This window comes from Neolamprologus multifasciatus, chromosome 17 (genome assembly GCF_963576455.1).
Source record: "Neolamprologus multifasciatus chromosome 17, fNeoMul1.2, whole genome shotgun sequence".
Lineage (NCBI taxonomy): Eukaryota > Metazoa > Chordata > Actinopteri > Cichliformes > Cichlidae > Neolamprologus > Neolamprologus multifasciatus.
Window position 1 is genome coordinate 1,594,142 of NC_140455.1, and position 15,808 is coordinate 1,609,949.

General features: G+C 42.4%; 1 protein-coding gene across 3 annotated transcripts in view; it reads right to left on the reverse strand.

The window, feature by feature from the left end:
• The window catches only part of nav3 (neuron navigator 3), a 265,011-nt gene that overhangs the window by 122,609 nt on the left and 126,594 nt on the right, over positions 1-15,808 (reverse strand). For all 3 annotated transcript variants that reach the window (XM_085138223.1, XM_085138222.1, XM_085138224.1), the window contains exon 4: positions 2,913-2,985. In XM_085138223.1, the coding sequence (XP_084994349.1) occupies positions 2,913-2,985 (73 nt within the window). The remainder of the gene's footprint in view (positions 1-2,912; positions 2,986-15,808) is intronic.

Consider the following 15,808-nt stretch of genomic DNA (forward strand, 5'->3'; position numbering starts at 1 on the left):
CTTGCAGTGAACCTTCTACTACGTGTGTGTGACGCATCAGATTTCACTTGATGCAGTGCAACCTGCTATATAGTGTAAAAAACTGTTTTAGCACGCTTACATGTTTAAGAGCATGAAAAAAAAGATAACCCATGTAAATACAAAAAAGCAGTTTTTAAAAGAAGATTTCATTTATTAAGGGGAAAAAAGCTACGTAAACCTACCTTGCCCTATATGAAAAAAGTAATTGCCCCCAAACCGAACTGAGCAGCAAAAACTGAAATTAGTCTTTCACATCACTGTGGAAGAATTTCACTCTTCTTTATAGCATTTTGTTAATTCAGCAAACCTGAAGGATTTTGGGTGGAGGTCGGCCTGTTAAAAGTCATGCCAAAGCATCACAATCAGATTTTATGTCCTGAACTCCATATTGTTCTTTTGAGTCATTCAAACGTGAATATGTGTGTTTCACTGTCCTTCTCCTTGTCTAGCTCCTCCTTGTTTTCATCAATGACAGACAGTTGTCCAGTTCCTGAAGAAGCAAAGCAGCCTCGTCACACTACCACCACCATGTTTGACTGTTGGTATGATTTTCTCTTTATAAAAAGTTGTGTTAGTTTTATGCATGAATGAAACAGGATGCAAACCTTCCAAAAAGTTTTGCGTTTTACTTGTCAGTCCACTAGGGATGGGTACTGGTATCAGGCACCGGTTCTGACATAAACGGTAGTAACCTGACCGAAAAGCAGCGCACATTTCGGTGCTTTATTTTTTCCTGAGCAGTGATACACTTTAGATTCTAGCCAATCATTTTATGTTTCCGAGGATAGTAGGCGGGCCCAGGTACGTACGTTCTTTTAGAGCAGAGCTACGGATTAAAAATGCCCAAGGCGAAGCGGTCAAAAGTCTGGCTGTACTTCACAGCAAAAGATGCAAACTCAGCAGCAGCAACAAGTGCTTTAAGGTGATACTGTGATACTGTCAAAGGAGGTAACACCTCAAATCCGATGAAACACCTGGAGACGCATAGCGTTTTTTTTAAAAGCCGAGAAATGCGCCGTATTTGATAGCTTGCTGCGAGACCTCACACCGAGCACATCTACTGCAGGTGTGGTGCCTGTTATCGGACCCAGAGTTAGCAACATCCCCCAAAAACCCGAAGAGGAGAGTCTTGGCCCCTAGCCCTGCCAGTGTAGCAGAAATGATGAGGATGATGATGCAGCAGCAGCCGTTCTTCTCTGCGTGAGTAGCTTAATGTTGTTCGTGTGTAATTTACGTTGAGTAGGCTAACCACGTTATTACATTAATGCATGTAAGGTGAACTAGCAAACATCATCATAGCTACATGTGGCTGTCTTCTTGTTTGATGGCAGATACTCCCTTCACCCTGGACAAAAAGGCTAAAATGACCAAAGAAAAAGTGGGAAACAGTTAAACATGAGAGGTTTTTGGACAAAGTTTGTGTTTTTTCCATTGTTTAAGCTGCTTCCAGCCAAGAATGATACCATATATGCCCCATAGCTGCAGAAAAGGCTAACATTGTTATCTTTTTACAAAAAAACAGCTGAACATGAGAGGTTTTTGGACAAAGTTTGTGTTCTCCATTCTTTAAGCACCGTTTAAGCACCGGCACCGTTTCAAAAGTACCGGTTTGGCACCGGTATCGGATAAAACCAAAACGATACCCATCCCTACAGTCCACAGATTATTTTACCAAAAGTGTTGGGGATCATCAAGTGCTTTTTGCAAAGTGTGTGTGTGTGTGTGTGGTCAGCTGTGACTTTTGCTTTGGAACTCTTTATGTTGAATCATGATCACTGACCTTCACAGAGACTGTGGGGCCTGCAGTTCTATAGATGTTGTTCTGGGTTCTTTTGCGACCTGGATGAGTCACTGATGCCTGTGACTCCTGATATTCTCACCACTGTCCAAAGTTTTCTTCATTTGTGGATAAATAGCCCTCACTTTGTTTCTCTGAAGCCTCAAAACCTTAGAAATTACTTTGTACCCATTTCCAGACTGACAGATGTTAATGACTTTGTTTTTCATCTGTTCTTAAGTTTCTTTAGATTGTAGCATGATGCGTTTTATTTATTTTATCTTTTATCCTACTTCACTTTCTCAGAAAGGTTCTATTTAGGTGATTTCTTGTTGTGATTCGGTGCCATAAACATTAAATAGAATAGAATTATTCATACCTTGATGTAGCTTGCAAAATTTAATTCAGTTTTTAAAAAATATGTGCTTAATCACAGTTTATTTATGATTTTTGATTATCTGAAATATGCAAGTGTGACAAATATGCCAAAAAAAGAAAACAGAAATGGCGCAAATAAGTTTTCACTGCACTGTATGTGCTGCTTGCTGTACTGAAGACATTTTGACTGCAGTTGTACATACAGATACTTTTTCATTTAAGGTGTCCCTGCAGAGTCAAATCAAATGTAAAATGTATTCTTAATATATTGTTTGGAGTGTCTAACCCTAGCCTTGTGAGACAGTTTCACACAATCATTCACTTTGGCATAAAGAGTAGAATGCTTTATAAGACTGGCGTGTCTTATAAAGCATGTACTGTGTGCCCTGATGGTCAGGAGGCAAATCCTGCCCTGCAGTTTTTATCCTCCCACAATCCACTCTGATGCCCTAATGACTGCCTACACTGCCATAGTGAAAGCTGTCACGATCCCTGTTTGGAAATTCCATTACCGTGAAGTACACTCACATGTCTTGGAAACAGGCTTAAACCAGGTTTCTGAAAACATTTGGTACTGTGAAGAAATGGAAACCTACCCACAGAGGATGGGTCGCGTTGAAGCCGAATTAATTTTCCAGATTTAGAAATTAGACAAATACAACAGCCACATCTCTCTTCTGCTGCTCCACTGACTTAATTAAGTTTAATCAGGCCTCAAATTTTGTATTATTCCTACCTTCTGATGAGAGCCCTTGTACATTCACTCCTCTGGCATCCAGGAAACTGAGGCAGGCATCCACATTCTCAATCTGTTGAGAAGATGGCAGACAGTCAGCACAAAGCACAAAGGATGTGATGACACTTAACATTCAATGAGCCTAAATGTCTCGGGGCAGAGGGCTCAGAGGATGGAGCTTATCAGCATTATGACCCATAAAGAACATCATTGTGTGGTTATTACCCGACCCCCGCACAACCCTGGGATCAGGCTGCACGACATACTGACCGCAGTGTGACGCCACCTACACAATCCGCTGCATGTCATGTTCACGGATTCAAGGGGACACACGAGGCCATATGTACACAGTATGCTGGTAAGTGGTAGAAATACACCCCCAGAGTACTAACATATATACGCAAGACACAAAGATGTGTGGTACTTTGACACATACAACCCAACAACAGAGACAAACACAGGAATAAGCGTTCGCATAATTTACACATAAACACAATGACAATAGTACAGTGTGGCCCACGCTCAGTGTAGGCAACAACTGCCACCTATGTTTCAGCTGTACAAAGGCGCACTGAGGCTGCAGTTATGAGGGGGATTTTTGCCATCCTCGACAGCAGCTAGCGGGTCGCTTCATTAACATGGTGGCCGGGCGCCAACCCCCTTAACAGGCCTTTTATGATCAGGCCAAAGGTCTTAGCGCTCTACGCAGCGCAGTGTGTCAGGGCCATACAAAGGGCAGGCTGGGCAACTCAGCCAGACGTCCAACGGGCAATGATGATTCATGAGCTGCAATTCCCTGTCAGCCCTCTAAAAGCCTGCGAGCTTTTTCTCTCTTTTAAATGTGCGCTCGCTCTGTTTTCTTTTCTCTCTTCATTAAAAGAATCAGGACAATGAGTCACATCTGTACTAGGGGTGGGGGAAAAATGGATACTGTGTAGTATGGTGATATTTTGTTTGCTAATAATGTATCGATACAGGGACAGCAGAAATCGATATTTTGTTACAAAAAAGGTTTTTGTGCTCTGACTTCAGAGCATGTTGATCCTTTTTCTGAGCAAGAATCCTGACATTCCTTCACTGTCTAAATGTGTTTAACTTGTTTTATGGCAGCAATAAACATGACAGTTTACTTATTTTAATTTAAGACATGTTTTATTTTAATTAAGTTTAAAACTTTTTTATTTAATGTAAAATTATATTTTGTTTTAATTTACTTTCAAATTCTTCAGTTGCTGAAGGGGCTGCATAGTTTTCATAAACTGCATAGTTCAGAATAGCTATAATTGTACCAGATGGTTGATTCAGTTAAGTTGGACTAGACTGTAATACAAACCGTTCAGTTTGTCAACAATAAAACTGAAATGAGAGAAAGACTGAGTGTGAGACTTTGTTATTAGATAAAATGAATATTGATAAAGTTTACCTTTATGTACAGAATCTGAATATCGCAAAATATTTTTAAAAATTGCAATAATATCGTATCGTGGGATGTATGGTGATTCCCACTTCTAATCTGTACACAGGCTATTTGGCAACTGCGTCGTCTTCAATGTGTTATGTGTCTTTTAGTAAGGAATCAGCTTAAATGTAACAAGACACGGAACTTGATATTTTAAATGTTGGGGCAGTCATATGTGGTGAAGCTAAAAAAAAACCTCAGAAAAATTGATAAAACATCTCTGTGGATTTTTTCCTCACACAGGTGCAGAGCCCTGGTCTGAGTGCTACTTGAAGCAGTAGTGTCCACAGATTTTTTTAACTGTGTCACTCGCTGCAATGCACAAAAGGCTCAATATAAGTGAGCTGAGTGAGGAAGTTAAACTTCTCCAATAAAGAAAGATGGATTCAAATGCTACAGATGAAGGCTTGCAGAAAGCCTTCATCTTTTACCATATGAATCATCATGCTGACACAATCGCACATGCAGCTAGAGCACTTAAAATAGTATGATGACACAATTCATTTTATGGTTAATGCTGATTCCATTTACAACAAAAGTAATCAGAGATCATTTTTTGGCAGGACATTATGAGGCTTTGGACTGATGGAAAGGATCCTTATGTTTCTGTGAAGGTTCTCAGTCATCCAGGTCATCGTAGTCAAAGGAGCTTGCAAAGAAAAGCGTCTGGACTTCTTTAAGTTACTTGAAGACGTTTCACCTCTCATCCGAGAAGCTTCTTCAGTTCTAAGGTCAAATGGTGGAGAGTCCCAGATTTAAACCTAGTGGGAGTTTCCCCCCACAGAGGGACAAAAGGACCCCCTGATGATCCTCTAATCGCCTGAGCCAAGGTGTGAAACGGGGTGTGGGTCCCAATCAGCCAGGGTTTCGGGTGAGTTCATTGTGAAACCTGGCCCCACCCAAGGACACTCTTTTGAGGATGCCAACGTTCACATTTTGGACAGAGAGGACAGATGGTTTGAAAGAGGAGTGAAAGAAGCATCTATGTCCACTGTGAGCGACCATCTTTGAACAGAGGCGGTGGTTTACGACACCAACTCTCTGCCATCTATAATCCAGTTTTGAGATCCCTCCCCAGACGCCTTAACACCCACTCACATCCTGGGTCATCTGACCTCAGGAATTCGCATGATAAGGTGGGGCCAGGTTTCACAATGAACTCACCCGAAACTCTGGCTGATTGGGACCCACACCCAGTTCCACACCTTGGCTCAGGCGATTAGAGGATCATCAGGGGGTCCTTTTGTCCCTCTGTGGGGGGACACTCCCACTAGGTTTATATCTGGGACTCTCCACCATTTGACCTTAGAACTGAAGAAGCTTCTTGGATGAGAGGTGAAACGTCTTCAAGTAACTTAAAGAAGTCCAGACGCTTTTCTTTGCAAGCTCCTTTGACATCCTTATGTTCACTGTCAACCTGGCTGTGGAGCAAACAGAACGGGATTGTCAGAACTGCTGGAAAAATGAATGGTGATCTAAACTTCACTAGACAAGCTGGATCATCAGTTTGTCTTAAGGAAAGCCCCATCTATTGTCGAGACAGAGAACACTCTCCTTACTCTGACTTTGAACTAATGCCCTCAGGACGACGTTGTAGGACGCCACGAGCTGGCAAAAAGGATTTAAAAAGAGATCATTTGCGCCAAAAGCAGCAAGTATACTGAATAATAAGATGCTGTGGTGTCCACTCAAAGGCTCAAACAGCACCTCAAAAGCCATTGCTGAAGTACAGCAACCACTTAGCAGCCACCTTCTCTCCCAAATATGGTGCTTATACTGGTTGTACCAATGGGAGGCTGCATGGGACACAAATTCACAGACGGAGCTTCTCCATCTGCCTGACACAACTTATAACCACCCACGCACAACAAACCCCCTCACATTTCGGTTTCCATATTCTTTCCCCACATGTTGCGCTCAAAGACGAACATGTGTGCTCCGGCGTTAACTTTGTTTGATTCTTCCAGACGCACGTTTAGAAGTTTGCATTTTGAGAGACATGTGCGAAGCAGCATTCGTCTGGTTACGTCAGTCTAATTAGGTTTGAAGATGTGTGGTGTAGGAGTTCTCGCAGTCTAATGCCTGCCAACACAAACAGCTTATAGGTACAAAAGATATGCAATCAAAAACATTTGCGAGATAACAGACGTTTTTATCAGCAACTCATTCAGTTGCAAATATTTACAACACAAAGGAGTGCTGTACTACTTTGCATCTTTTCCACAGGCAGCGTATGTGTTTGAAGTCTGATTTAATAGCTGATAAAGACAAAAAAGGACCAAACCCATAAACATGCAGTAAATCTCTTTAGTTGGAGACAGATCTGCCAGCTTTTAAAGCATCACAGAAACAAGCCTGTGCTGTTATCCTCTGTGACTTCAAGTGGTCTACCAACTATGAATTCTGAGACTTTTAGACATAACCGCTGTTTGTTTTTAGTCTGCATTAACTGCAAAATGACGTAAACAAGGGGAATAATGATTGAAGGCGTTGATGACGGCTGGAGCATTAATGTTCCACAGGGTCCTGGCGATGTTTAACTGCTAGTTTGGTGGGTGGATTGGCTTTGTGGCATCCTGTAACAGCCTCTAGAGAAACCGACATAATTTATTTTTCCTACACATCCTGGCATCACGCAGATCCACATAAGCCATTAAAAGCCATTTGAAAATGGGGCATTATGATGAGGCACACTTTACTAAATCATGAAATACTTTAAGCAGAAAAGGGGGAGCACATGTTGAGGGGTGACAGGAGTGCACATGTAAAACACACACACGAGAGGAAGGAGAATGAGGGGTGCTGTTAAGTTTCTGCAATGAATAACTGTGACCCTGAATCCTCCCTTAGTTATGCTGCAATAGACGTAGGCTGCCGGGGATTCCCATGATGCATTGAGTTTTTCCTTTCCAGTCACCTTTCTCACTCACTATGTGTTAACAGACCTCTCTGTATTGAATCATATCTGTTATTAACCTCTGTCTCTCTTCCACAGCATGTCTTTATCCTGTCTTCCTTCTCTCACCCCAACCAATCACAGCAGATGGCCGCCCCTCCCTGAGCCTGGTTCTGCTGGAGGTTTCTTCCTGTTAAAAGGGAGTTTTTCCTTCCCACTGTCACCAAAGTGCTGCTCATAGGGGGTCATATGATTGTTGAGTTTTTCTCTGTATCTATGAAGCGCCTTGAGGCAACTTTTGTTGTGATTTGGCGCTATATAAATAAAATTGAATTGAATTGAATCGAATTGAATTAAGCTACATTTCATTTACAGCGTCACAGTCCGAATCAAAATTCCCGATTCTCTGTAACATGGGCAGCAGGGCAAAGACGACTTATGCAGTTGTTGGCAAAGTTTCATCCTTTCTGAGGATGAGGACTCCCTGGTACACCTGTCTTACACTGTCTTGTATAAAATCATTGAATGCTGAGGTAAAGCCAAAGGAACACAAATGAGCTACACTCGTTTTATTTGCATTTGTATTACAAAACCCTAACCTGCTAAATATGGAGAGAACAGTTTCAAATTTTGTCCATGTGATACAAAGGCCTCTGCAATGATCATATACGTCACAATAAAGAAGTGCTCAGATGTCTCTTTGTCATGATGGACTGGTGAAGCCTAAATCCATCCATCAATCTCCTGCTCCCTTCTCCCCTCATCCGTGAACCCAGAGATATTTTAAACTTCTCCATTTGGGGCAGAAACCTGTCCCTGACCCCAAGTGTCAGTGTCCATTCATCCATTCACTTCTGCTTATCCTTTTCAGGGTCACAGGGGGCGCTGGAGCCTATCCCAGCTGTCTTAGGGCTGGAGGCAGGGTACACCCTGGACAGGTCGCCAGACTGTCATTGTCAGTGTTTTTTCCCTTTAATGGCTGACGACCGTTGCCTCAAACTCGGAGGTGCTAATTGTCATTGCTGCTGCTGAAAACTGCTCCGGTGAAAGCTAGAGGCCACCATCTGATGAAGTCCGCACAACCACAAGATTTACACAAAGTAGAGATGAGACCAAGGGCCACCAAAGTGGAAGTTTTCTGGGCCTTGTCCCCACTTGAACAGAATCAGTGACTAAGAGCAGCCCTGGCTCCCCCACTAACATACTTAGGGAAATGTAGCATACCATTTCACTGCCACCCCTCATTACAGGCAGCCATCATCATATATGTAGTGAGTGTGGATAGCGATTAGTCAATCAGAAACATGCAGATCCTTTATACAGCTGGCACAAAAGTCATTCCAGTTACCAGATTTCCTTATTTCCCCAAACACAGGTGAAGAGTGCAAAGTTTGAATGAGACTTTGTGCCGTATTAGACAGGCTATTAATGTTAAATAAACCAGGTTGAAATACGCCAGACGTTTCCTATCATGGTGGGGTATTGAAAGCGCTAAAAAATGTTACAACAAAGGGCTGCTTTTAATGGCGTATCTGTGATGAATGTGGCATTGTTGTGTCATGTGTCACCTTTTTATCCTTAATAGCATCTTAAAATAAAAACAACCACAAAACAAACAAGTTCAAACAACATGTTCACTCGAGGACTTTATGGCTACTGCTTTTTCATATAAATGGTTTTCTTTCTTCCATTAAAACACCAAAATGTGACCTTGTGAATTTTTCTAACCACAAAATAAAGATAATATTTAATAGTACTTGTGTTAAAAATCTTGTCTTTGCTTAAAATTTTCAGTTTAAACTGCAAAGTTGTAGAAATTCAACTCTACAGTGGTACATTCTCCTATTCTTTCTACTCCAGTAAGACAAACATTAGATGTTGGCTACATCTACTGTACATGTTTTCAGTTCAATTCCCCGAAGTCCCATCTTACATATGAAAAGTGAACTGGAGCACATTGGGCCTCTCTAAAAGTATCAAGTGACTGATGTATGATGGTTGGAATTGGAAAGTGTTATCCCTTATATTGCAACTGTCAAATACAAATGAGCCAAACACCTCAATTACCACTTTCTACGGGACAGAAATCAACCTTCTTCAAGACAAGACTGGAAAACCAGGCGTTAGCGCTTCGTAGCCCATGAGCACTGCTAAGTAATTGAAGGGTTTTACTTAAAATGCTACATCTCCACTGGAAAATAAATGCCACCTTACATCCTTCAGTCCACAGATGACTCAAGCTTCACAAACAGAGCCATTTTGTGAAGTTTTGGCATGATTCAGTAGAGTTATAGCTTTTGTTTTTAAACCATTTTATTTTGAAGCCAGTAATCATTATGTGAATCCTTATTATTTATTATACAGTGGGGCAAAAAAGTATTTAGTCAGCCACCGATTGTGCAAGTTCCCCCACTTAAAATGATGACAGAGGTCAGTAATTTGCACCAGAGGTACACTTCAACTGTGAGAGACAGAATGTGAAAAAAAAATCCATGAATTCACATGGTAGGATTTGTAAAGAATTTATTCGTAAATCAGGGTGGAAAATAAGTATTTGGTCAATAACAAAAATACAACTCAATACTTTGTAACATAACCTTTGTTGGCAATAACAGAGGTCAAACGTTTACTATAGGTCTTTACCAGGTTTGCACACACAGTAGCTGGTATTTTGGCCCATTCCTCCATGCAGATCTTCTCAAGAGCAGTGATGTTTTGGGGCTGTCGCCGAGCAACACGGACTTTCAACTCCCGCCACAGATTTTCTATGGGGTTGAGGTCTGGAGACTGGCTAGGCCACTCCAGGACTTTCAAATGCTTCTTACGGAGCCACTCCTTTGTTGCCCGGGCGGTGTGTTTTGGATCATTGTCATGTTGGAAGACCCAGCCTCGTTTCATCTTCAAAGTTCTCACTGATGGAAGGAGGTTTTGGCTCAAAATCTCACGATACTTGGCCCCATTCATTCTGTCCTTAACACGGATCAGTCGTCCTGTCCCCTTGGCAGAAAAACAGCCCCATAGCATGATGTTTCCACCCCCATGCTTCACAGTAGGTATGGTGTTCTTGGGATGCAACTCAGTATTCTTCTTCCTCCAAACACGACGAGTTGAGTTTATACCAAAAAGTTCTACTTTGGTTTCATCTGACCACATGACATTCTCCCAATCCTCTGCTGTATCATCCATGTGCTCTCTGGCAAACTTCAGACGGGCCTGGACATGCACTGGCTTCAGCAGCGGAACACGTCTGGCACTGCGGGATTTGATTCCCTGCCGTTGTAGTGTGTTACTGATGGTGACCTTTGTTACTTTGGTCCCAGCTCTCTGCAGGTCATTCACCAGGTCCCCCCGTGTGGTTCTGGGATCTTTGCTCACCGTTCTCATGATCATTTTGACCCCACGGGATGAGATCTTGCGTGGAGCCCCAGATCGAGGGAGATTATCAGTGGTCTTGTATGTCTTCCATTTTCTGATGATTGCTCCCACAGTTGATTTTTTCACACCAAGCTGCTTGCCTATTGTAGATTCACTCTTCCCAGTCTGGTGCAGGTCTACAATTCTTTTCCTGGTGTCCTTCGAAAGCTCTTTGGTCTTGGCCATGGCGGAGTTTGGAGTCTGACTGGTTGAGGCTGTGGACAGGTGTCTTTTATACAGATGATGAGGTCAAACAGGTGCCATTCATACAGGTAACGAGTGGGGGACAGAAAAGCTTCTTACAGAAGACGTTACAGGTCTGTGAGAGCCAGGGATTTTCCTTGTTTGAGGTGACCAAATACTTATTTTCCACCCTGATTTACGAATAAATTCTTTACAAATCCTACCATGTGAATTCATGGATTTTTTTTTCACATTCTGTCTCTCACAGTTGAAGTGTACCTCTGGTGCAAATTACTGACCTCTGTCATCATTTTAAGTGGGGGAACTTGCACAATTGGTGGCTGACTAAATACTTTTTTGCCCCACTGTATATATTTATGTTATTCCACACCTACATGGAAACATAATTGCAATCCTGGCCATCGCAGCACTGGGAGATTTAACAGAGGCTCTTGTTTGTGCATTGTGACAGGCGAGTGAGGAACCGACCACATCTTTATTCACGGTTGCTGTTCACACTCTCGGCTGCAGCTCTGCAGCTTACAGTCGGACATATACCAACAACAACCACAACAGTCAGAGCACCAAGTTTATGGTGTTATTTTTGTGCCCTATTCTGAGCGCACGTAAAAAACGTTTGCAGGTGCAAGTGTTGCATTTTGAGGAGAAATTTATTTTGAGCGAAGAAAAGCTAAATTTGAGTGAACAAAATTCATTGCTGCGTTCAAAAATGTATTTCACTGTTTGCTGTTATCCACACACAACAGCAGCCCCTCTCGCTCAGTTTTTGCATTTGCGCTCACTCGCAATGTGTTGCTCGCGCTCAACTCTTTCTCTACACCGTTATATTTGTGCCACAAAACCAGCCAATCACAGACTTGGATGCAAAAAATCTGATTGGCTGTTCTGGTCTCCAATCAGCTCAAAATGACGAAATGCAATATCCCAGAATCCAAACGAGGCAGTGGCGGAGGAACACAGAGTGGTGGAGTTTGAAATGTTACTCTTTCTGGGTCACAAAATAAACTTTTAACATATTTTCATGCAAGAATGGTGCTGTGTAAACTTCAAATATCTGCTTGATTTATCAAGACGTCACATATTTGCATAAGTTCTCTAACGTTTTCGGAGATGCCTGTTACCCACCAGCTGACCAGGTGGTCACTCGGGTTAAACATAATATATAAGGCTGAACTGACAAAAAATCGGTCAACTACATCACCAGGTATTACAGGAAAAACCATAAAGCCTTTGAACTAAAACAAACGCTGTTGTGACAGTGATGTACACTGTGTCTTGTTGGTATATATGTATGATTTGTATCAGCTTCATGTTTCCAAACCAATATCATGAGCAGCAGCTTTACAGCTGTGGCTCCAGCAAACATCAGCTGATACTAGAAATTAATATTAAATAAATTCTAACAACAGCTGATCAAGCTTAAACGTGCTGCTGTTGTTTAGTGCAACATCCGCTGGTTTCCTCTTTCTAAAATAAACAAGAGAGACGGGACTTCTGGCAGAAAAGCCGATCAGCTGACTGATCAGTTTCATGATAGAAGTAGCAACAGGAGAGGGAGGGGAGATAACGAGAGAACAGCTTTGTGTCTTTTTCATTCTAGCTGAAGTCTGGGACCAATCGCGTTCCTTTCCCCCTCAATACGGATGTATTGTAATTGATCAAGCCCAGAGTTGATCATGACCAATTGGTTAATCCACCACCTTTCATTGTTTATACCGTTACAAAAACAAACAAACAAACATAAAAATGAAAATGCAAAAACTGAGTGAGAGGGGCTGCTATTGTGTGTGTATGGATAATAGCAAACACTGAAATACATTTTGTTCACTCAAATTTAGCTTTTCTTCGCTCAAAATAAATTTCTCAAAATGCAACACTTGCACCTGCAATTTTCTTTTCTTTTTTTTTTATTTTTACGTGCGCTCAGAATGGTGGCACAAAAATAAGGCCATACAAGTTTAAGCCGGAGAGGCGTGATTGCCGATGTGGCCCAGGTGCGTCCGGCCCCCTGCAGCAGCTGCACCGTAGACCACGCCCCGCCACATACCCCCATTGACTGAGGCCGGGGAACCTTCCCCCCACGGGAGGAAATCGGGAGAGGCAATCAGCGCCCCCGGCCCCTGGCCCAGCGACAGGGAGGTGTCCATCCGCCCTCGTGTCCAGCGGCGGCGGCGGCGCACCAGTCGCGGCCATGAGCAGAGGCTCCCCGGTGGCTCGGCAGGCGCGCAGGACTGAACAGCACGCTGGCGTCTAGTGGCAGAGAGGCCGGACCGGACAGCACGCCAACCTCCGTCTCTCGCTTGGCAGGTCCTGCCGGCGCGCCAGCCTCGGGTAAGGACGCTGAGATTCTTTTTTTGCCCCAACAAGGTAATGAAAGTTGACTGATGAGTCAGGTGTATCCAAATAAATCCTGCAGACACAAACCACTGTGCCATCTTTTAAGACTTTTCTCTAAAAGACCAAAATCGATACCAACTAGAGCTAAACAAAATTAGCTTTGCCTCAGAAATCCCTGTATCAAAGTTCTTCTCTTCTTCCAATCACCCCACATGGCAGAAGATAAAGACTTTTTGACCTATTAATTCCTCTTGGCACATGAAACCAAATGTGGCAGAACTCCTCACTTGTGGAGACAACACATAGTTGTGATACTTTTTACAGCCAGAACATACTTTATTAATCACTGCTGCTTTGAAATCTAAAGGTTTACATGGATAAAAAGCCAAATCTCTGTGCTCTCCAGAGGCCACTTGTAGTCCAAACGTCTAGCAAGCAGAATTAAACATGATTTTTCTTTTTCCCCCCATAAAAAGCCAAGGCTTGAAGGATACTACGGGTTAGAGTGGTTCACCACACATTCAGGATTTAGAGCCACTCAGCCTTTCTTTCAAATAAACCAGTTCTCTCGCTGTCCGTGACCTCTGCATCAACTCCCCTCATCAGATTTAGGGTCTGACACTCCGTCTTCCACTGGTGTTGTCCTAAACACCCATCTTGTCACTGTCAACGCATCCAAAGCGGGCAGCTGCTGACAGACAATGAATCAAAACGGATAAAATGAAACAGAAGGGCAGGCTGGGTTAAAACATTCTGTCTCATAATCCAGGGATCATCGCTCATCATGTCAAAACCCACAGCAAAGGAACTTTTTCCCCTCATCTGGTACTGGCTGAAGAACCACTTGGTGCAATATTGATCACAACGCCAGTCGCCATAATCCCTTACCCTGTCTGAAATCCTTCTCGGCTGTAGCTGAAGATCTGTGGTTGTTGCTCATTTTTTAAATCACCATAAGAGTGAACCTCACACTCACTCAGCTCACTCAGGCTTACAAAGGTGACGTTTGCATTCACAGCAGCGTAAATGTTATGAAGCGCTGTGTCATAAAACTTTTCTAACACAAGAAAACCAAACTGAAATCATTCAATTCAAGTAGTTTTATCACATCGTACCTCATATTCCTGTAAATAAAACTATAGACAATGCAGCGCTAGCTCAGTCAGCACGTAAACACACATGATGTATAATCAACATGTGCGTGCCAGCACAAACCTACATCTATGGATGTCTCAATTAAATATGGTGGCGCATTTTCCAGTGTTTACAGCCTCAAATAACTTGGAGGTCTTCCATGTGGCTTTGTGCATCTGCTGCACACACGGGGTGTGCGTCTGCATGTGTGTGAGCGAGCTGCAGAGAGAGAGTGAAAGCAAGGCAGACAAAGATGTTTTATGGATAAAAAAGTCTCTTCATCAATGTCTGGCTTAATCCCTTTAAATCTGTTTTCGCTGTTTGAGTCAAAACTCATTATCGCTTCAGTCAATGATGGAGTAATAAAAAAAATATTACAACAGTGATGCAATGCACACACAAAGATGGCTCGTACTGTCATTTCATCTGTCCCCCTTTATCCGTCTGTTCTCCCTTTTATTTTCTTTCATTTTGGGCACGGCTCAGTCTGAGCTACAGTTGGACGAACTCTAATCGTACATCAGTGACATCAGCAAAGAATCAGCGAGTTCTTTTATTGTGAATGCAAATATCCAAGGTCTTCTCCAAAAATGGCTGATCAGCTAAAGAAACAACAAAAAAATTGTTTATAATCCTATAAACTAAGAAGAGACGAATTTTAAAAAGAGTCAAAAATCTAATCAAAGCAGAGACTAAAATATTCAGAGTTTTAGTCGCAGCTGAAAAGCAGTGGAGTGACATTATTTGGTTAATGGAGCACACCTTTTAAAAATACTGAATGGCATCAAGATAACCAATCTCACTTAGGCTACGTCCACACGTACCCGGGTATTTTTGAAAACGCAGATTTTTCCATGCGTTTGCACCTTTCGTCCACACGTAAACGGCGTTTTTGGAAAACTGAGATTTTTAAAAACTCCGTTTTTGCATTTACGTGTGGACGAGAAAAACGGAGAAAACGCAGCGTCAAAGGTGTGCGCATTTATCTGACGTCACACTGTGCGCCACGTTATTGTTTCGGTGAAATGAATTTCTACAATACTGTTACTGTTAATTGTACTTTGGCATGTTCCCAGCAGCGTTTTCCTTCATTTCTGCCTTTACGTGTGGACGGGATTATTTTTTAAAACGAAAACGGAAAATCTCTGTTTTAAAAAATACCCGTGTATGTGTGGACGTAGCCTTAGTCCCAGCTGACATGATTTGGTTAATGGAGCACACCTTTTAAAAATACTGAATCTCACCTAACCTCTTCCCAGCTGATGGTTTTGCAAATGACTCTGTCAGCGAGTGACAGAAGAAACAGAAGTATTCTTGTTGTGTCAGAGAGTAAGCAAACACAGAAGAGGGCAGAGGAGCGGAGGGTGTTTGTCACAGACTAGAAGACAAGTATTTCTTGTTGGCTTTTAGGCTGACGCCAGCTATGTCCTTTGTCTTCCTCATATTCACTGT